This window comes from Tursiops truncatus, chromosome 1 (assembly GCF_011762595.2).
Source record: "Tursiops truncatus isolate mTurTru1 chromosome 1, mTurTru1.mat.Y, whole genome shotgun sequence".
Taxonomy (NCBI): domain Eukaryota; kingdom Metazoa; phylum Chordata; class Mammalia; order Artiodactyla; family Delphinidae; genus Tursiops; species Tursiops truncatus.
In genome coordinates, this window is record NC_047034.1 from 72,551,026 (window position 1) to 72,573,254 (window position 22,229).

Below are 22,229 nucleotides of genomic sequence, written 5' to 3' on the forward strand. Positions count from 1 at the left end.
TTACGTAGTGTCCTTCCTTGTCTCTTGTAACATTCTTTATTTTAAAGTCTATTTTATCTGCTATGAGTATTGCTACTCCAGCTTTCTTTTGATTTCCATTTGCATGGAATACCTTTTCCATCCCCTCACTTTCAGTCTGTATGTGTCCCTAGGACTGAAGTGGGTCTCTTGTAGACAGCATAAATATGGGTCTTGTTTTTGTGTTCATTCAGCAAGCCTGTGTCTTTTGGTTGGAGCATTTAATCCATTCGTGTTTAAGGTAATTATCGATACGTATGTTCCTATTCCCATTTTCTTAATTGTTATGGGTTTGTTTTTGTAGGTCCTTTACTTCTCTTGTGTTTCCCACTTAGAGAAGTTCCACTGGCGTTTGTTGTAGAGCTGGTTTGGTGGTGCTGAATTGTCTTAGGTTTTGCTTGTCTGTAAAGCTTTTGATTTCTCTGTCGAATCTGAATGAGATCCTTGCTGGGTAGAGTAATCTTGGTTGTAGGTTTTTCCCTTTCATCACTTTGAATATAACATGCCACTGCCTTCTGGCTGTAGAGTTTCAGCTGAGAAATCAGCTGTTAACCTTATGGGAGTTCCCTTGTATGTTATTTGTCATTTTTCCCTTGTGGCTTTCAATAATTCTTCTTTGTCTTTAATTTTTGACAGTTTGATTACTATGTGTCTCGGCATGTTTCTCCTTGGATTTATCCTGCCTGGGACTCTCTGTGCTTCCTGGACTTGGGTGGCTATTTCCTTTCCCATGTTAGGGAAGTTTTCTACTATAATCTCTTCAAATATTCTCTCGGGTCCTTTCTCTCTCTCTTCTCCTTCTGGGACCCCTATAATGAAATTGTTGTTGCATTCAATGTTGTCCCAGAGGTCTCTTATGCTGTATTCACTTCTTTTCATTCTTTTTTTTTTATTCTGTTCCGCGGAAATGAATTCCACCATTCTGTCTTCCAGGTGACTTATCCGTTCTTCTGCCTCAGTTATGCTGCTATTTATTCCTTCTAGTGTAGTTTTCATTTCAGTTATTGTATTGTTCATCTCTGTTTGTTTGTTCTTTAATTCTTCTAGGTCTTTGTTAAACATTTCTTGCATCTTCTCAATCTTTGCCTCCATTCTTTTCCGAGGTCCTGGATCATCTTCACTATCATTATTCTGAATTCTTTTTCTAGAAGGTTGCCTATCTCTACTTCATTTAGTTGTTTTTCTGGGGTTTTATCTTTTTCCTTCATCTTGTACATAGCCCTCTGCCTTTTCATATTGTCTATCTATCTGTGAATGTGGTTTTTGTTCCACAGTCTGCAGGATTGTAGTTCTTCTTGCTTCTGCTGTCTGCCTTCTCATGATTGGCCTTTGAATGCTCTTTTCTACCCTTTCAACCAGAAGAGCTCTGAGTTTATCTGATTCCTATATTGGACTTTAATGAGAAATCTCACTGGAAGAAACAGCTCCACAGCTAGGAGAAAATGGAAAACCACAAATTGGATCCAACCCTTCATGTTACAGATGAAGAATCTGAGGACCAGAGAGGGAAAGGGACCTGCCCATGCACAGATGATCAGTGGCAGAGCACTCTATCCCCAGTGGTGCCGTGGTTAGGCACCATTCTTGTTAACAATTCTTGTTATGTGAGTGAAAAATACTGGCTTCCTCAAATGCTGTAACTTGGCTTTTACTCTCTACAAACTGGAGACAAGAAAGGGCTTTTGGTCACCACTGGTCTCTGGCAGTCCCAAACAAATTTCAGACTCAAGGGTCCCATGCGTTCTCATGCCCACTGCAGGAGAGCACACACGAACTCTGCTAGGGGCACTCAGGAGAACCCTGACCAGGCCAAAGAGCCACCAAAGAACATCACACATGGCCCAGTAAGTCATAGCAGTTTCAGAAGGGGAGGATTTCTTCATAGAAAGACTCAGAGCTGGCTAGCATGGACTCCAACCCTCTGAGAGTCTTGTTGGCTGTAGAATGATAGACTTTTCTGACAGCCCCCTTACTTGCTGACCTCTCTTCTATCTTCCCTTCTTTTCCTTCCTCCCTTTCTTCAGCTATATCCAAGGAGCATTTGCTGACTGGAAATTTTATGTTAACCATTACTGCAAACCCAGACATTCGTTTCATCACTGGCAATCAGCTCTTGTCCTTGGGGAAACCTAATTAGATATTATGGGACTTTTGATGTTGTTTCCATGGAAACCCCCATAGTAATGGTGTACATGCAGAATATATGCTCCAGGGAGTTTGGGAAAAAAATACATATATATTATTACTGGATTTTAAGAATATCTTTCATTTTTTTCTCTTGCTTTTTTTCTGCATATATATTTTTCTAATCATGGAAATTTTCCCTGGATTTTTTTCTCTCACAGAGAGAGAATAGTAGAGAACACAAGGGCCTTTTACATTTTCTCTCCTTTAATTAAAAAAAATTCATAGTTGCTCAAGAATGAAAGTTTTTCAGATGGGTCAGAAAACATCTAAGCAGGATCTCCCCTAATAGCTGAGAACATTTTAAGGAAAGATATTGCTTAAATAAAGAATTGAAAAGGCCTCAAGTCTTTCAAAATAGAAGGGGGAAACTAGCAAATCCAATGAATCAACTCCAAATGTATTTACACTAAAGGGGAAAAAAAGAAGGGCAGGTTTCCTGGTGCTTGGTGCTGTGTCAGGTTGACACTGGGGCCTCTGGGACATTCTCCTTGCCTCCCTGTCGAGACAGCCTGTTTCCAGTCCTGCAGCTAACGCATGGTGGGCTCCAGTGATTGCATATGAAATGACCTGTCCTGGGGTGACCAGATGGCCCTTCAGAGTTGGCCCCCATGGTGAGCTGGTGAACCACACGACTACTCTGTGAGAAACTCCAGTGTGGGAAGCGTGCAGACCTGGTCTGACTGGTACAGATGGGAGAGCCCAGCAGACTTTACAGAGAGGGAGCCTGTTACACACCCATGTGCCACAGCTAAAATTCAAGTGTTCCTGGAGAACCCATGAATAACTGAACTGTTTTCTTTGATACCTCTAATTGGCCACTCAAGGATGGAATGCCCACACTGACCTTTTTGCTAGCTGCCAGCTGATCAATTAACCCCCCAAGTTTGCCAACAAGATTCACTGTTCCCAGAGTCCCTGCAGTTTTTCTTCTTCACACCCGATAAATTCTGTTTTGCCTTCACTCCTTGATTCAGTCTACCAGCTGACTTCCTCGCCTGTGAGAAACACATTGCATGCAAAATAACGCAGCTGCTTGCAAAATAATTTTTTAAATGCTTTGCGTTATTCTTTGATGTATGAAATGATGTGTCCACTGGGTGGGGCAGGGCTGGAGGAAGCTGGCATGGCCCTTGATCGTGATCCCCTCTTCATCCAGTTACCCAGTTACTTGAGATAGACTGGCCAGCCCTGTCTGATTAACTATGTGGGGTGGCAGGGTGTGGGTGGAAGTTCCTTCTAGGGGCTGTGGCATGAGAAGTTAAAAGAGAAGTGTTGGGCATGGCAGGCAAATCACCCAACTTCTAATATGTGTGCTAAGTAAACGCGTGAATTAGATTTGTTTATGTATTAGTTTTGTTGCATGACAAAGCACCCCCAAAATTAAGGACTTAAAACAATAATCGTTTAGCTCACGATTGTGTGGGTCAGCAATCAGGGCAGGGCTCAGCTTGGTAGTTCTTCTGCTGTCTCACCTGGGGTGAGCTTCTGTCATGCAGCTGATCAAGGATGACCTCACTCGCATGCTTGGCAGCGGGTGCTGGCTGTAGGCTGGGGTGACGGGGAAAATGGGGCCATGTGTCTACAGCAAGCCCCATCACACTGACATTCTACAAACCTCAGTTACATCACATTATCTAATGTCCCTTTGGCCAAAGGAAGGCACACAGCCAGGTTCAGATTCAAGGGGGAAATGGACTGTACCTCTTGAGAAATGGACTGTATGTACCTCTTGCTGGGAGGAGAAGCAAAGTCACATGTGAAGAAAGAAACAAACGGGATGGGAGGAATTGGTGGCATTTTGGTAGTACCACACCAGGTTTGTCCGATACAGGCCTTCCAAGCACTACTGAATCCCTATCTTGCCTAAGAAGTTTTCCATGATGGGCACTTATCATGCCTCTCTTATGCTAGAGCTCCTTGAGATTGTGAGCTGATTCATGGGACATGTGTCTGATTGATATTTATATCACCACAGTGTTCTCACCTAGTTGGTTCTTTTTCATTGAGGTATAATGGATAAATAAAATTGTATAGTGTACAATGTGTTGATTTGATATACGTATACAATGTGAAATGATTACCACAGTCAAGTTAATTAACACATCTACCCCCTCACATCGTTATCTTTTTTTTTTTTGGGGAACACTTATGATCAGCTCTCTTAGCAAATTTCAAGTATTAGTTGGTTCTTACTAATTCTTTTATTGAATTGAGTTGAGTTGAATTGACTGAGTTGGTTCTCCTTTCTTTCTAATTACAAGCTCCTTGAAGGCAAGTTTGGAACTGCTCTCTCACATAAAATCTCCCTCCCAAAGCTCTTGGAATTACACCAACAGGCTGAAAATCCCACAGGCTCTTAGAACCAGTTAAGTGGCAGCGGATCAGGTCTGGAGCCAGCTCTGTTCAGGACACTATCTGGGGTAAGAGTGGGACTTGCAGGTGACCACAGGCCCTGGCACCAAAGCATTCCATCTTCAGGCCGGCCATACCCCAAATGAGCGGCATCACCGTGTGAGGCTAAGACACAGCAGTTTGGAGATCGTGGCTTTCCTTCCTCACTCAGGGGAAACCCAGGCCAGGTCAGGAGGAAACATGTTTGTCAGCCCCCGGCCTCTGAGGCTTCTACTCTGTGACAGCTCAGAGCGGACCCCACCCCCCGAACCCCCACGGGCCCTCTGGCACCCCCTGCCCCTTGCCAGATGCCATCCATATCACCTCAGCACCCTTCCAAAATTCATCAGGGTGACCAGTCAGGCTGCTCTAGAACCAGGCCTGGGTGGCTGAGACCCAAATGGAGGGAAGGACAGTCCTCTGCCACCCTCCCCACTCTGGTCCAGCAGTGCTCCAGCACTTCTCCAGCACTCTCTAAGGCTTGGAGATCACCTGTGACCCTTTATTCCAGATTGGACCACCCCCTGGGAATAGGAGGGTGCCCTTCCCATGGCGTAAGATAAATCGTCAGGTACTTCCTTACTCACAGGCTTAGCAATGAGTTTTCTACGGGAGTTTCCATTCTGGGTGGTTAACAAGGGCCACGGGCCACCTGTCCTTTTCTTCACATGACACAGTCATCCACCTACCCACCCCTTTACTCACTAAAATTCTGTTGACTGCCCACTGTGTACCAGGACCATCTCAGGCCTTGGGGAGAGGTGAGATGAGCCAGGCGTGGGTCCTGTCCCCTGGGAGCTCATGTGCCCTGAGGCCACACACGAGGTCTGCATAGGACCATGGAATAAGGGCTCTTCAGAGCATAAGGTACCTCGGGGATCATCCAGTCTATCCCCTCATTCCTCAGAGGAGGAAACTGAGCCCAAGAGACAGGAGTTTAGTCATCCAGGGTCACACAGTAAGCAGTAGTTATTGATTCGCTACGCAAGAATTTACCCAACACCTATATATGCTAAGATCTGGGCTGGCACTGGAGATACCACAGGGAACAAGGTGGGCACGGCCCTGTCCCTTTGGCAGTCCAGCTGTGACTGGTGGGTCTCATCCAGGTTACATTTTAGGCTTACCCAAGGAAGCTTAAGAAAAATCCCAATGCCAGGGCCTCATGCCCAGAGGTTCAGACTGGCTTGGTGTGGGGTCCAAGTGTGGGTATTTTTAAACAAGTTCTCCAAGTGATTCTGTTGTGCAGACAGGTCAAGAACCACTGCTCTGGGGTGGGGAGACAGGCAAAAACCAAGCAAACATGAATAAATATGTAACTGAAATTTGTGATTTGTAAGGAATGAACAGGATGCTGAGTGAGGACATGGCAGGGTGGGGTACTGTTATCTGCCTAAGTTGGAGTGAGGCTACACTTGGAGAACTGTGGTTCCAGGGGTCAGATGGGAGCAAGCACAAGGGCGTCCTCATATGGGACAGCAATGGAATCTTCTGGGCCATACTGCCCACCCTGCTGATCCACAAATCCCTGCACTGGAGCCCTGTCTAGCAGAGGCTCTCAATCTGCAACCTGAAATATCTCCCCGCTGGCCCCCATGCATACTATTTATGAGTGCCTCCCAGGCCAGCCGGATTAATAATCCCTCACATTTTAAGAGTATAGTCATCCCTTGGTATCCACAGGGGTTGGTTCCAGGAAACCCTGTGGATACCAAAATCTGAGGATGCCCAAGCCCCTTATATAAAATGGTGTAGGACCCTCAGCCCTCCGGATCCACAGTTCTTCAGCCATGGATATGGAGGTCCAACTGTAGTTGGTAAAGCACATTCCCTCTTATCTGTATTATTGGATCCTAATGCTAATCCCGTGCGATGGACAGGGTCAAGGTTAATAGTCTGATGATAGAGATGTAGAAATAGGCTCAGAGAAGTGGTGTGACCTGCCTAAGATCACACAGCTAGTATCTGGATGTGAGACTTCAGTCTAGCTCATCAGCCTCCAACTCCACTACCCATGTCATCCCCCCACCCCAAGCCTTGCACCAGGAAACTGAAACAGAAGCGGGGCACCTGGGAGGCAGGTGGGGACACCACCCCGGGGCCAGCACCCTCCTGTCAAGCTGGGCAGAACTGCCGACGTGCTTCACCTTTAACTGGGATGGTATACAATCTCCTTCTCCATCAGGAAATCCAAGGAACCTGTGACTCTTTACTTCAGTTCCTGCCCAGAATGAACCCGGTTGCTATAGCAACCTGATGCAGTTCTTTCTTATAGGGTGGATGGTTTTCATTTTGTATTTGAAGAGTCTGGCCAGGCAGTTGCGTTGCCATGGCTCGGCCTGTTGGCAGCAGTTACAAGCAGAGGAAACCCTTTGAGCAGCCTCTAGGTCCCTCTAATTGATGGTGGAAACCTGTGTCTGGAAAAACCCCTGGCTCAGCTGCGCTGGGGAAGGAGGGAGGGGGAGTCTCGGCTGGTGCTGTGCTGGGTACTCTCTCCTGTTCAGAGAGCACACCTTACTAATTACAGCCGCCTGGCCAGAGGTCGGCCCCTCAGCCACTTGCTCCCATAGAGCCTTCTAGTTCCCCTCCATGATCTTCATCCCAGGGGGCCATGCTCAGAGCTGTTTCATTGAACCCTGAATGCCCAGCTCTCTGGCTAATAGAGGGCCTCCAACATATGTTTGTTGAATGAATGAATGAATGAATGATCTTTTGTAGTTTATGAAGCCCTTCATACCCATTATCTCCCTTACTCCCCATGATAGCTGTGTGAGGTCCCAGGGCAGGAGGAAGAGGAAACTGTGGTCCAGAAAGGTGAGAGAGGTGCTCTCACAGGCTGCCTCCCCTCCCTGTGCACTTTTGTAGCTGCCCTTGCCTCTGGGCAGCCCACTGAGTTGCCTGGCACTTGCTCCGTGAGGCAGACAAATATCACAGGCACACCCTAAAAGCAAGGCAAGCAGGAGACCCCTGTTCAAGTCATGTGACTCGATTGTTCACCTTGAATTTGTCTCAGACATGACACAGATCCTTTTTTTTTTTTTAAGATTTTTTTTGATGTGGACCATTTTTAAAGTCTAATGAATTTGTTACAGTATTACTTCTGTTTTATGTTTTGGTTTTTTGGCCACGAGGCACATGGGATCTTAGCTCCCCGACCAGGGATTGAACCCACTGCGTTGGACGGCAAAGTCTTAACCACTGGACCACCAGGGAAGTCCCCACACACAGATCCCTTGATGGGCCCTTTTTACCCTCAGAGGCTCCAGACATGGGTGCCACGGTTTTCTCCCCTGGGTCCTTGGTTGTGGGCATGGTGGCCTGGAGGGCAGGCAGTGAAGGAGGGAGAAGAGAAGGGTGCTTGGTGACTAACTTCAAAACACAGCAGAATGTTCCTTTGGCCCAAACCGCAGAGGAAACAGTGGGACACACAGAGTAAAGGGCCTCTCCGTTCCTAAACCCCCTGTGAAGTGGGGTGAAGTGTGAGGGCAAGCAAGGCTTAGCTCAGCCTTCAACCAGCACGCCCAATCCACGCTGACCCAAACTCTCTGTTACTCCCTCCATTGCTGAGGGTGTATTTCCAGGTTAAATCAAACTTCTTCCACCCAACCCTGGCCCCAACATTAATTTATTTCTAATGCAGCCTAATTTCCTTCTGGACATGAATCCTTCCCAGGATTATCATGAGGATAAATGCTTCCATCGCCTCTCATAAGTGAGGCGCATACCTGTCCAGGAGGCCCCCATGACCAGCACGGGCCCCTGATTGCAGGCCTCTCCTTCTAAGAATCAGAACCTTCACATGTCCAAGGTGGACCTCAGAGGCCTCGCATTTCACAGATGTGGAGACGGGGGCCATGGAGGGGAAGAACGTGAGGCCCCCTTCACAGTCATTGGGTGTGGGAGACCCCCCACCGTGGGACCTCCTTGAGAACAAGCCTGGGCCTTCCCAGTATGTGAACCCAGCCCTGAGCCCAGGCTGGGCACATAGCAGGTGCTCAGTGAAGGCTTGTTTCAGCTGCTTTGCCAGGCCTCCTGGTGCAACAGTGGGAGCCTCATCTTCGTGGAAGGAAGGTTAGGACTGGAAAGGCGCTTAGACATCACTGAGCCCAACCCTCATTAACAGAAAGAGACCCCATGGATTAATAACGCTAAAAATAACAATAGCTAATACTTACAGAGCTGGGTGCTAGACAGGATTCTCTGCACTTCGTACGTACGAATCCATTGCAGCCACATAGCGACCACTATGCAGCAGGTATTATTATCATTGTCCCAAGATGAGGAAACTGAGGCACAGAGAGGCTCCATAACTTGCTGAAGGTCACAGAGCTAGTTAGTGTTGGGATCAGGATCCAGACCCAGGCAGTCTGGCTCCGGGGCCCACACCACTAACACCCCACCACCGACAGAGAGCAAAGTGCTGCGAGCAGGCACTTTTCTCCCAGTGGGAGGAGGAGTCTGTGCCAGCCCTATGAGTTCACTCAGGAAACCTAGCTTTTTCATCTCCGCATCCCCCTCAGGGCTCAGCTCAGGGCCTGGCAGGGGCTCAGGGACCTGTGTTCAATACAAGTGAGCTGTTCATCTTCCTAGTCATGAAACAACCAGTTTAGGGGCTCCTTGGAGCTGGAAGGAATCTCGGGAAGCAATTTACAGAAATGGAGGCCCAGAGATTGACGTGTCTTAGCCAGGTCTCCTGACTGCCTGTCCAGGGCTCTCTTCACCCAGGCGAGGCCTCCCAAGAGGGCCCTGAGGCAGATGAGCCGCCGGATCCTCCCTCGCCCCGGCTGTGTGGTTCCATCCTGGCTGTGCTAACAGGCTCTCTGCTCCCACAGCTCTTCGTGATCGACAATGGTGCGGACGACTGGCGGATAGCCATGACCTACGAGCGCATCCTCTACATCAGCTTGGAGATGCTGGTGTGCGCCATCCACCCCATTCCTGGCGAGTACAAGTTCTTCTGGACGGCGCGCCTGGCCTTCTCCTACACACCCTCGCGGGCGGAGGCCGACGTGGACATCATCCTGTCCATCCCGATGTTCCTGCGCCTGTACCTGATCGCCCGCGTCATGCTACTGCACAGCAAGCTCTTCACGGACGCCTCGTCCCGCAGCATCGGGGCCCTCAACAAGATCAACTTCAACACGCGCTTCGTCATGAAGACCCTCATGACCATCTGCCCCGGCACCGTGCTCCTCGTGTTCAGCATCTCACTGTGGATCATCGCTGCCTGGACCGTCCGCGTCTGCGAAAGGTATTCCAGCGGGTCGGGTTCTCCACTCGACCGGGGCCTCTGAGCACACAGCCCATGTTGGGATGGGGGAAGGGAGGAGGAGCTGGGGGGCCCGGATGTATGTGGTCTGATGGAAGAAACAGGCTACCCAGACAGCTCAGGAGAAAATGGGAGAGGAGAAGACCGGGTTGGGGCTGAATATGAGCTGCAACATTGAAACATTGGAACCAAGGTAAGCTGGGAAAAATGCATATATAATCCTCATTTCCTGTTCTTTGTAAACCAGTATATCTCAAAGTGTTCTGGTTATATCATTACCCCTTTCTCACATATAACACTTTGCAATTTCTGCATTATCTCTCCCTCTTGGAGATTAAGGATGTTCGCTAGCATTTTAAAGGCTCTGAGAAGTCCTGCAGTAATGAAACTGGTTTAATTTTGTTTAGTCCAGATTTTCTCAAGAGTATTCACCCACCAACGCTTTTCATTGTACATCACTATGGATGCCTCACTACTCAAAAATTTGGTCCACAGACCAGCAGTATCTGCATCACTGGTAACTTGTTAGATTGCAGAATCTCAGGCCTCACCCTGGAACTACTGAATAGAATTTGCATTTTAACAAGTTCACTGGTGACTTGTATGCACCTTAACGTTTGAGAAGCACCTCACTGATGGAACATACTTTGGGAAACATTGTTTTGGGAGGCTGATGGCTAGTAGGAGAGAAGGGGGATATGGCCTAATATAGATCTAGGGCATCATGCCAGCCCCTCAGAACTGCCATCATCAAGGCTCAAGGGTAGGTCTGTGGCTACCCGCTTCCACCGCCATCCCCAAGCTGCCCTTACTGACTCCTCTCCCTTTCAAGCTTGTCCTGGATATTCATTTTCTCTGATTTCATATGTGGAGTCTGAACACTGAGGTTAAAAACCTGGATTCTGCCCCTAAGTAGCCGTGAGACCTTGAGCAAGTCACTTCACCTCTCTGGGCCTCCGTGTCTTCATTTTAAAGTGAGGATCACTTGAGATAGAAGGTAGATATACATTTACTTGAGAGAGGTTATTTTTAATATGCTGAGAGGCCTGGTCAAGCATCCTGTGTAATTTAATCAGATCACCCTTCATTCATTATCACATAAAATTGTATTGTCAGGGCTTCCCTGGTGGCGCAGTGGTTGGGAGTCCGCCTGCCGATGCAGGGGACACGGGTTCGTGCCCCGGTCTGGGAAGATCCCACATGCCGCGGAGCGGCTGGGCCCGTGAGCCATGGCCGCTGAGCCTGCGCGTCTGGAGCCTGTGCTCCGCAACGGGAGAGGCCACAACAGTGAGACGTCCGCGTACCGCCAAAAAAAAAAAAAAAATGTATTGTCAAATCTTCCATGTACCAGTGTCCCAGGAGAGATAAAACAAGCAAAAGGAGTCTGGAGGAGAGTTAGTCTAACAATATCTCAGGGGTTCACTGAACCTGATTTCCCACCTGTTTTGAAATGTTCTGTGTGCAGACAGTTCTTTCAGATGTTTGGCCCGCAGACACACAGTCAGATGAAGAGACCATTCTGCTGCAGCCAGGCAGGGACCCCTGCGCATGGCAGGGTCAGTCTCTGAGAGCCAGTGCCATGCTGGGAGACATTTCTCACATACAAAGCCTGAAGGACCCACGATACCCATGTATTCAGAACCCCATCATTACTCAGCAGCTGACATTATAACACCTGCTCTAAGTAGGACCATACCTCACCAGGCTTCATGAATCTTCTCTGGTAAGCAGACACTCTTTCTGCAATGGAGGAAGCATATGTTTGGTTTCCAACCCCAGACTCCTCATAGTTCCCTTAGCTGAGCAATACGGTGCCAGTCTGGGCCTCAGTTTTCTCATCTGCAAGCTGGGGATAATAATACCAACTTTATAGGATTTGTTTTTGGAGTCAAATAGATAACGTACATGAAGCGTACACTGTGATAATTATAGTGACCATTCCTGCTAATAACGGAGATCTCTTGATAGCTCTTGGGAACCTTGTGACTGCCTTTTTATAATTAGAACAAACCAGTTCCTACTATATGTAGACCTATGCTCTTCCTGTTTTCCTTTTTAACTGATCAAAGCTGAGTCTTCTAACAGCAATAATGATTGAATTTGCATAGCCCCTTAAGATGTTGGAAATCTTCCATGTCCTCAGATCGACCCTGTTTGGTGTGTATCATTACCCCATTTTTCAGATGCGCAAACATGGAACAAAGTACCAGCATGTGAGTTTCATTGTTTATTGAACCTGTCAGAAGTCTGGGTGATGATTTTTTATCGGATTATGAGCGTGCTTCAAAGTGTGTAGTTTGCAAAGTACTCTGTTGCACGCTCTTTGGCACTGAATGACACTCCATGGCCTCCACACTGGGGCTGGGTTGACCTGGCCTCCGTCAGACCATGGGCCTCTGTCTGCGGAGATGACTGACATGCCCAGCTGAAGTCCAAGGCAAAGGCACAGAGAAGCAACGAGCAAATCAAAGGTTCTCCTAAAGCTTCCCCTTCTCTTGTGAAAAGGCCCTTTGACCAAAAGGCTTCTGCTTAGATCTCACATGAGATATATTAAAACACGTGGGGTGTTATTGCCCCTGTTTTTTGGGAGCTTACCCTGTGCCAGTTCTGTGTGAAATACTTCACTGTTATCTCCATTTGCCCTCCCAGTAGCCCTGTGGTAGAGGCACTGTGATTGTCCTCATTTTAGAGCAGAGGAAACTGATGTAAAGGAACTAGCCCGAGGTCACAGAGCCAGTAAATATGGAGCCAGAATTTGAACTTGCTTCTGACTCTGAACCTCGTGTTTGTCTCACCAGCCCAGGCTGAATCCTGCACTTACAAGGAAACTGTGGCCCAGACTCTCCTGGCGACTTTCCCGATCTGAGCGTCTCAAAGCCACTGAGACTGACACTTAAATCCCAGTCTTGCTGTTTTGCCTGCCTCTGATGTCTGTGCTTTTAACCATTTTATCACCCTGTCTTCAGGGCTGCCTTCATGTTAAATTCAAACATACCCGAGCGTAGTGGACGCTGAGGTATGCCACCCCGGGGCCCCCTCTCGGCCCAGGCTCTCACTCCCTCAGCTGGGGTCGTCGGCTGTGGCAGAATTGCCCTGGATGAAGGGAGCTGCCTCAGCTAAGATCAAGCCTCCTGCCCAGGGCAGCAAGCATCCAGTGACTTGTCAGTGTAGGAGTTGAAAGGCCCAGCCTTTTTACCTCACAGCTCTGCAGGGCCTTCCTGGCTCCAGGGCTCCTGAGGGATCACGTGGCACTTCAACCCCTCCCTCTCCCCAGTCCTATGTCCCTCAGGCCCCATGGGTGTTGATCCTGAGAGCAGCCCCAACAAGCCTCCCGCACTCAAATCGCAGCGTCCCAGTGACTCTTTCCCAGGAATCTGACCTATGGAACTGTGGAAGCGTTTATGAGTAAGTATATTCTTTCCTAATCAGGCAAAGTGCTTCTTTTAAAAAGACCAAGCAATTTCTTTTAGAATCAAGCTTACATGAGCATTGTCCTTCCCCAATGTCAAATAATCAGCAAGATTGGCAGAGACTGAGATAGGAATTATTCAACCAGAGACGGGACAGAAACTAGAGGCAGGCAGTGCTTTGGAGGACTGAAGCCTCGGACCAGGGTGGAAGGACCTGCCCTGTCCAATGTGGGCAAGATGCCGTTTTTCTCTCTCAGCCTGATCAATGACAATTCTGTCACCTGAGACAGCAGAGAGAGTCAAGGACTCACCCAAGGTCACATAGCAGCATGACAGGCTCTAGAAAAACTCCACTCTGCTGATGCCCAGAGCAGGGCTTGTTCACATTCCAGGTGGGTTTCATCAGCCCGGATGCATCTCTAGCTGTGAACACACACTTCTGAAGTTGCTATGGAAATCCCTCTTCAGCAAGACTCATTTTGAAAGACATTTCTCATATCTGGGGTTGGCTTTTATGTGACAGTAAAGGTTTTTCACATTTCCTCCTTCCAAAGAGGGAGAGGGAATCAGTAATTACCCAGAACAGCCTGCTATGGGGAGGGCAGCGCCTGGTTGCCGGGAGGGCAGCGTCAACAGGAGGCTTGTTTTCCTTGGACCCCAGTGAAACATTACATCATGGGTTCCGAGGCCTGACAGTGTGGCACTCATCATTCTCTGGGATTCTCCTGGCCACGTGCCCGCCTCCCACAGGCCTCCCAGAGCCCAACCGAGGAACCTCCTCATTAAACGCTGTCACACACCAAGCAGCTGAGCTGGTGGAGAGACCCCTGGGGGCCCCAGGCCTAAAGGCAGCGAGGCAGGAAGGGGGCCTTCCTGGCACGCCCTGAACGAAGTCTGCCAGCTCACATGTGGCTGTTTATCTCCCTGGGAGGAGCGACAGGGCCTCCCGTGACACTGACAGAGTGGGCCGAGTCTTGTGATCCAGAGCCAGGTTTTGTAAATGACCTCCTACCCTCGTGACTGGAATCCCTTTGGCCTCTTCTCTCCCGAGGCTCCAAGTTCTGCTCACAGGCTGTGTCAGCATCTCAGGCCTTCCGGCCTATCAACAGGTCTTTGGTGATGGTGTGAACTTTCATCTAAGTCTGTATATTGGCATTTTCATGAGAAAATGGATTCTGGAGACCTGGCTGCTGGAACTGGAGAAAAACAATGAGTGGCCATTCTTTCTCTCCTTAAAACAGAGCCACTCCTCCCATCATAAGGAAGATAAAAAGAGGCTTCCTTCCTCCAGTCTCTTCTGCTTCCGTTCCAGACACCCAGGTCTGCACCGGCCGGAAGCTGGAAGCAAGAACAGTTCCCTCCTCCTCCCCGTCTCCTTCCCACAGTCTCCTACCACCTCCGACAGGGGCTTCAGCTCCAAGAAAGGAGCAGAGACAAGGTCTACAGAAGGAAGCACATAGCACGGGGTTGACACAGGTGCCCGAGTAGAGCCTTTGTGTGCTGGGCGGAGCCGGGAAGAGCTCTGAGAGCAATGGGTTCTCACGGGCCCTCTGATGTGAGTCACAACCTCCAATGTGTAACACAGGCACAGTGACCCACTGGGACGACGGGAAGAAATGATCAGAGTTTCTATTCATAGTTATTTTTATCTAAGAAAATTAATCTTTGCTAATCTTAATATGCAGGTAGACTGTAATGCATGTGGACAATTTATAATAAATATACATATAGCAGGGGGAGGGTGCACGCTCAAAAATTTTTTACTAGCAGGAGTCCATGACTTTAGAGGATGCAAACCACTGGTTTGGGGAATGAGAGGACTAGTTAGTAAGGATAGGAAAGTATCCTGTCACATTGGATGAAGCCTGCTAGAACTGGAACCCTGCCCTCTATCTGGAGAAAGGGGAAATCAGCACCCCGCTGGGCAGAGGAGCAGCCTAGGGCAATCCTGCTGCCGGGTGCCAGGTCTGGATAGATCACTCCTAATTCAAAGATGAATTCCCGGCAGGGGGTGGGTGGGGGAGACTGAGGAGGGGAGGGAAGGAGAATCATACAGGAGGCCTTGAAACAAATGTGCAGCATTAAGAAAGAGGAAAATAATTCTGAAGATGCAGAATAACATTTAATTATGAGGAACAGAAAGCAACATTTGAAAATTCTTGGGCATCCTTACAGGGTGCAAGAAGATGTGATCTCTATGATAGAGAAGAGTGGGCAGATATGAAATGAAAATGTATCTGGTTCACAGAAGCCTAGAGTTCACAGAAAATGAAAATGTTTTAGCAAAAAGAAAATCCACATTGGGGCACTGAATTTTTTAAAATGCGGAATGTGAAGGACAAACAAAGGTTCTCTCCAAATGTAGAAGACAGGAACAAAGAGATGAGAGAAGAGGGTGAATAGGACAGAATTGGAAGCTGCAGAATCAAGGCTAAATCCTAGCTCTAGAGTTATTTTGGAGGAAGAAACCAGAAAGATTTGGATAAAAGCAAAATCAAGGACATACATGAAGAAAACTTTATCAGAATTGGCCTGCCAGGGGGGTGGTGGGGAGGTTAAGATTATTCAGATCAAAAAGTTTCCTGTTTTCCACTTAGAATAGGGGGAAAAATAATTTTTTTTCTGGAAAATTTTCTGAATCATAAGGTTAAACAATCCTAGAAGCATATAGGCAACACAGAGCTGACTTTTCCTCAGAACCCTAAATTCCAGGAGACATTAGGGCATTCGTGTCATTTACATGAGGAAACAAGAGGAACAAAAGTCATTCTTGGAGTTTTCTGGGCTCAGAAGGTTACAACCTACACTTTTCTGGGGAGCTTGTGTGTTCGTTGACCAAGGGATGAATCACGATTAAGATCTTAATAATGGAACTATACGAAAGAAAGACAGGTAGACAGTATTGAAAGCAGGTAAACATGAAATCCAGACTACATTTAAACATGATTGTAAAACGAAATTTTAATGTCAAAGAAAAAGTAGATTCTGGAAAGAGTAAATGTATGCAACAAAATAATAATTCCATAATAATGACAGGGTTGCTAACTCTCAGATTAAAAAGTTGAGAGAAGTTGTCTAGGAAGGATTAGTAAAAGCATGATAAATTCATCATCTTAAGTAGAAGAGAATTTTAAAAGCCTTATCTCTCAATTTTAATAATTAGAGAAATATAGTTTAAATCATTTTTTAAAGCTAAAGGTAACCACAGGTAGAATTATAGCATCAGCCAGGTGTTATTTCACTTAATCCAGACCACAGCTCTGTGAGGTGCAGGGACTATCATTATCTCCATCCTACACGTGAGGAAATGGAGGCCCAGGGAGGTTACAGTTAACGCAATGTGCCTTGGGTCATGGAGCCAGGGGTCAGCAGACCCAGGACCCCCAACCCCGTGCCGGAGAGCCTTGCTTTTCCCTACCTTGAGAATGTGCATTTTCCACATTCCTGGATGAGACACACAAACATCATCAGAGACAGAAAAATAAAGGAAGCAAGAAGGAAGAATTTAAAAACAGAAAGCCTGAAACAAGATGAGAGGAAACCAAACTTAAAATTTATAACAATCAACATAATTGAATTTACCTCCCAATTAGAAGACAATGTCCCTTACTTAGATAGGATTTAAAAGCAAAATTTAATTTTACGCTGTTTACAAAAGAGGTACCTAAAACAGAAGAACCCAGAAAAAGAAGTGAATAGCAAAGATTTATTAGTTAAGTACAAACCAAAGGGCAATTGAGTAGAAATCCTAATTTTAAACCAAGTTGAATTCAAAGCCAAAACCATTAAATGGTCGAAAGGAACCATTTAATATGGATAAAAATATTATACACAGGAAAACTGTGAACTTTTATGCAAAAATAAATAAGGAGATAGGCGATCTGGTTTTTAATGTTTTAATTGACTGATAAATTTTGAACTTTGTAGCCTATAAACAAATAATACATTTTCTTTTTAAGCATCCATCGACATTTACAAAAATTGATCAACTTCTTGGCCACACGTTTCAAAATAACAGAAAAAAATTTCAGGCATATTCTCTAACAACTAGGCCATAAACTTCAATTAAAAGGAAACTCGGGGCGGGGGGAGCTTTTAAAGCAGTCTCCTCAATTACAACTTGGTCAAAAGAGAATTATTCAAAACTACCATTGAAGACTATTTGAAAAATTACAACAACTCTATATATTAACTCAGTGGCTTCCCTGGTGGCGCAGTGGTTGGGAGTCCACCTGCCGGTGCAGGTGACATGGGTTCGTGCCCCGGTCCGGGAGGATCCTACATGCCGCGGAGTGACTGGGCCCGTGAAATATGGCCGCTGGGCCTGCGCTTCTGGAGCCTGTGCTCCGCGGCGGGAGAGGCCACGGCGGTGAGAGGCCCGTGTACCGCAAACAAACAAACAAAAACTTAGATGTGACCAAAGTTGTTCTCAGATGAAAAATATCCTTAAGATTTTTCATTTAAAATAAAAGCATGAATTCATTAGAAGAACAGAACAAGCCTCAGAACAATTTAGCTTTATAACAAAGACAGGAATTAATGAATTTTTAAAAAGAAAAACAGAATTTGTGAATCCAAAAGATACCAATTTCTAATAAATCTAATCAAGCAAAAAAGAAAACACAAACAAAATTAGAAATTTGAAGGTGGAAACCTACTGATTCTAAGGATTTTTTTTTTTTTTTTTTTTTTGCGGTACACGGGCCTCTCACTGTTGTGGCCTCTCCCGTTGTGGAGCACAGGCTCCGGAAGCGCAGGCCCAGCGACCCTGGCTCACGGGCCCAGCCGCTCCGCGGCACGTGGGATCTTCCCGGACCGGGGCACGAACCCATGTCCCCTGCATCGGCAGGCGGACTCTCAACCACTGCGCCACCAGGAAGCCCCTGGGGATGTTTTAATAAATAAAAGAGAATAGCTTAACTTTTTTTGAAAGAGAAGACCTTTGAGGGGGACTTTCTCCACTAGGTATTAAAATGTGTTACAAAACTAAGGTAATTAAGTCCCTGTGGCATTACTGAAAAATCAGTAATGACAGATCAATGAAACCTAATGGAAACTCCGGAAATAAATCCTAGTATGTGAGAACCCAATACTTGAGGAAAAAACCAATTAGGAAGGAATAGATTATTCTATAAATGTTAATGGGAAGATTGGATACTTGGATGAAAAATCAAATTAGAACCCCACCTCTCACCAGCCACCAAAATAAATTCCAGGTGGATTAAAGAGTCAGATGTAAAAGAAGAAACCACGAACAAGCTCCAGAAAACAAAGTAAATATTTAATCAGTCCTGAGATGGGAGAGACTTGTTAAGCATATAATCTTAGAAGAGAAGAAATGTGAAGGAAAAGACTGGTATATCTGATTATATTATACATACAGTTTTGGATTTCTGTCCTTCAAAAAATATAAATTTATTTTAAAAAGCAAATGTTACACTAGGAGAAATATTTGCAGCAAACATGAGAAGAGGTAAATATCCCTATTGTACAAAGCAGTCTTAGTTACCAATCAGAAAAACTCACCTCCTCAGTAAAAAAAAAAATAGGCTAAAAATAAAAACAGACAACCACAAAGGAAGAAATACAAATAACCAATAAAATGAAAAACACAGCCTCTCAAATCAAAGAACTACAAATTAAAACTACAAGGAGAATTGCTTCTTCTCCTCCAGAATTGACAAAAATTTAAATAAATATAATTCAATGCTGAGGAAAGTTGTTATTGTTTGTGGTGGGGTGGATGGGTTGTTTCTCTCATACTGATGGCAAGAAGGAAAATTAGCACCATTTTTCTGGAAAACAATTAAATAGTATGTCAGGGGAGCCTTTACAAGTTCATAAATTTAACCCAGGAATTCACCTTCTAGGAAGCTATTCTAATGGAATAATCAATTTTGTCAAGATTCTTCGGCATGATGCGTTCTACAACAGTGGAGAATCAGAAACGAAGCAAATGTCCAGGGTTTAAACAGTTAAATAAATCATAGCACATCAATATGATGGGTAGTTAGGCAACAATTTAAAAAAATCATCCTTCAAAGACTATAATAATGTAGGAAAATAGTCGTGATGTAATATTTTTTAAAAGAGCACACAAAGGTATTATATAGGATGTTACCAATTAAAAAGACATAGATGTATAACAAGCATAGAAAATGCTTGGAAAATACATCTATTGTTTTCTGTGGGATGTTACTTGTGATTTTTTTCATTACATTTTATTGTATCTTCAGTGAGAATGCATGGCAATAGGTGTGTGTGTGTGTGTGTGTGTGTGTGTGTGTGTGTGTGTGTGTGTGTGTTTTACTGTAAAGAGGGAGCATTTTGCTTTTTCTCCCTCCACAAAGCCCCTCTTCTCATCTTGCACAGGAACTCATATTTTATATCAACAGGGCTTGGAATGTGAAGTTGAACGGCTCACTCAGTTTTTACATATAATTTTCTCAGAAAAGCCCAATAAAAGTTCCTTCCTAAAGGGTTCCCCTTCAGACTTAGCTGCCAGTGGCCTTAGTGGACAAGGTAGGGGGATGACGTGAGCCTAGGCTGGGGTCCTCTCTCCTCGGGCGGGGGTGCCACTTACAGCCCCTCTGTGGCCGCAGGATGATTATGGGAGGACCTAGAACCAGTGTCCAGGCAGGTGGAGTTGTGCAAGTGAGGTGTGGTCCGAGGCAAGGCTGCATTAACTCTCTAGCACTGGCTCTAGGCGGGCCAGGCTCTGGGGTCCCAGCAATGACGCGGAAGGCCCCGTCCGATAGGGAGAAACAGCCAGCGGGTAGGTGGTTCCCGCAAGGGCAAGGCTTTTGGGAGCAGGCTACTACCGGGGGCGGGGCCGAGGCTCGCTCCGCCAGGGGGCGCGGGACGGGCGGGGGAACGCGAACAGGTGGGGGCCGGTGGGCGGGGTCTCACGGGAAGGGGCGGGCCGCGGGGGAGGAGCCAGTCGGCAGCTCCTGGCGCCGCCAGAGTTCAGGTTTAACCCTGCTGTGGCGCCGGCGCCCAGGGCAACACGAATAAACTTCTGGACTGGGTCCTCTGCCCCAAGGTTGCCTCTCGTTCCTGCTTCTAGTAGCGTCCCATTTTTATTTCATGTGCATGTTTTACATTTTCCCCCATCCTTACTACCTCAGCCCACTTGCTCTTTCTCTGTTATTTTTGATTCAACAATTCTTTCCTTTCTTACTGGCAGTATGTTTGTGCTCTTTGACAATTACGCACGGAAATCGTTAATTTGTGACTGGTTTCTTGGTACTTTTATTTATATTAAATAATATATTATTCACAAATTATAAGTAATGAACGACACTTCTTAGAAAGGAGAATCAAGAAATGAGGAAATTGCCCATAAGATTAGTTTGGGACAGTGTGGGTGCAAAGTGAACTCCACTGCACTGAGAAACCATTCCATTTTTCCAGTCGAGTCAATCCCCAAATTACTCCAACTTGTGTTACACTAAACACTAGGTTTCCATAAACTCTCTCTGCTGGGAGGTGGCCAGTGCCTTTTTGCCTCCAGGATTTTTGCCTTAGGTAGACCCAGCTAAGGACAGGGCTCTTTCTCCAGCTGGGAAGGATCATTCAACCTTTCTCAGCTGAGATCTGAGAATTAAGCCCTACAGAAATGGGCCGGAATGACCATCTTCCTGATTCCCCCAAGGATGATACACAGCTAGTACCACCCTTGATGTATAAGGGGGAAGTTGCTTGTTTCTTATCATGGATGCCTAAGGGCACCCAGGCTTGAGTCTCATCCCCTGGACCAGTTGACAAAGGCTGTACCACTGGGAGGAGACAATGCCAAAAATCTTACAAGGGTGGGAATCCTTGGAGGGAGCCAAGGTGAGGAAAAGGGAGGGTTTCCTGTAAGCCACGTCAGCCACATCTATTTGTGGGCTGACATTAGTCAAGACAGGAAATCCACATTCTGTCAACTTTTCCATTTTTCAACTCTGGGGTGGTTTTGTTTGCCCCTGGTGATCCCTTGGTGCCCTGCATCTCAGTGCAGGCACCCACCAGCAAGGGACTGGACCCTCACCCCACAGGCCTTCTCCATGTGTTTGGTGGCCTGGGACATGTCATGTGTGCCCTCCTTGCCATTCTGTGCTTTCCACCTCCCTCCACTGTGGGCATGGCTGCTGCCGCCCAATCTTATGGGGAGCCCTGCATTCCCGCTCTCATCGCATATCTGCTGGGGGATTTTTTCATGAGATTTTCTCCTTCCATTTAATACAGGCTCCTCCGTCCCCTGAGGCTTGGCCCCGGTCCCTCAGAGGCTGAGCTGGGAGGGAATATGGGCGAGATGTGCTATACTGCAAATGGAACCTCACTGAGCATCCCCAGCCCTACCCCACCTCTACCTCCCACCCCACCTGGATGTCTACTTCCCAGCTCTGTGCACTGCCCAAGAGTTTCCCTGGCAACCACATCCCCTGGCGGCCTGGGAATAGTGGCCCTGGGAACCCACCAACCTACCACACCAGGTCATTTTGTTTTCCCAAGAGGCTCATAGGAGCTGCCTGCCAACAAAGCCCCTGCAGACTGGCCCAGACAGGCCCAGACACGCTAAGAAGGGCCAGATGAGCCCAACACCCCTACAACAGAGGGGGCACGGAGCCTACTGAGTAAAACTCCTTTTGAAAGTGTTAAATAGGTTGCAGCTGAGCCAATACATGCAGTGACACAGCGCGCAGAGGCTGGATACAGCCTGAACTCAGGGTTAAACGACCATGTGGCTCCTGGTTCCACCATTTACCTTGGACATCGTACACGTACTTAATCTCGCCAGAGTCATGCAGCCTCTACTGACCATGCTCTGGGACAGGGAACTCAGCATTTTAAAAGACCATTCAATCCATCTGCAGACAGCTCTGACTTAGAAATATCTTCCTAATATTGGTTAAAGTTAAACTCCTCATAGTTTCTGACTCGGGTCCTAACTGTTTTCTGTATCCACACAA

General features: G+C 46.7%; 1 protein-coding gene across 3 annotated transcripts in view; it reads left to right on the forward strand.

The window, feature by feature from the left end:
- Positions 1–22,229, forward strand: part of KCNN3 (potassium calcium-activated channel subfamily N member 3) — a 220,271-nt gene that overhangs the window by 143,019 nt on the left and 55,023 nt on the right. For all 3 annotated transcript variants that reach the window (XM_019919766.3, XM_033858005.2, XM_033858010.2), the window contains exon 3: positions 9,429–9,847. In XM_019919766.3, the coding sequence (XP_019775325.1) occupies positions 9,429–9,847 (419 nt within the window). The remainder of the gene's footprint in view (positions 1–9,428; positions 9,848–22,229) is intronic.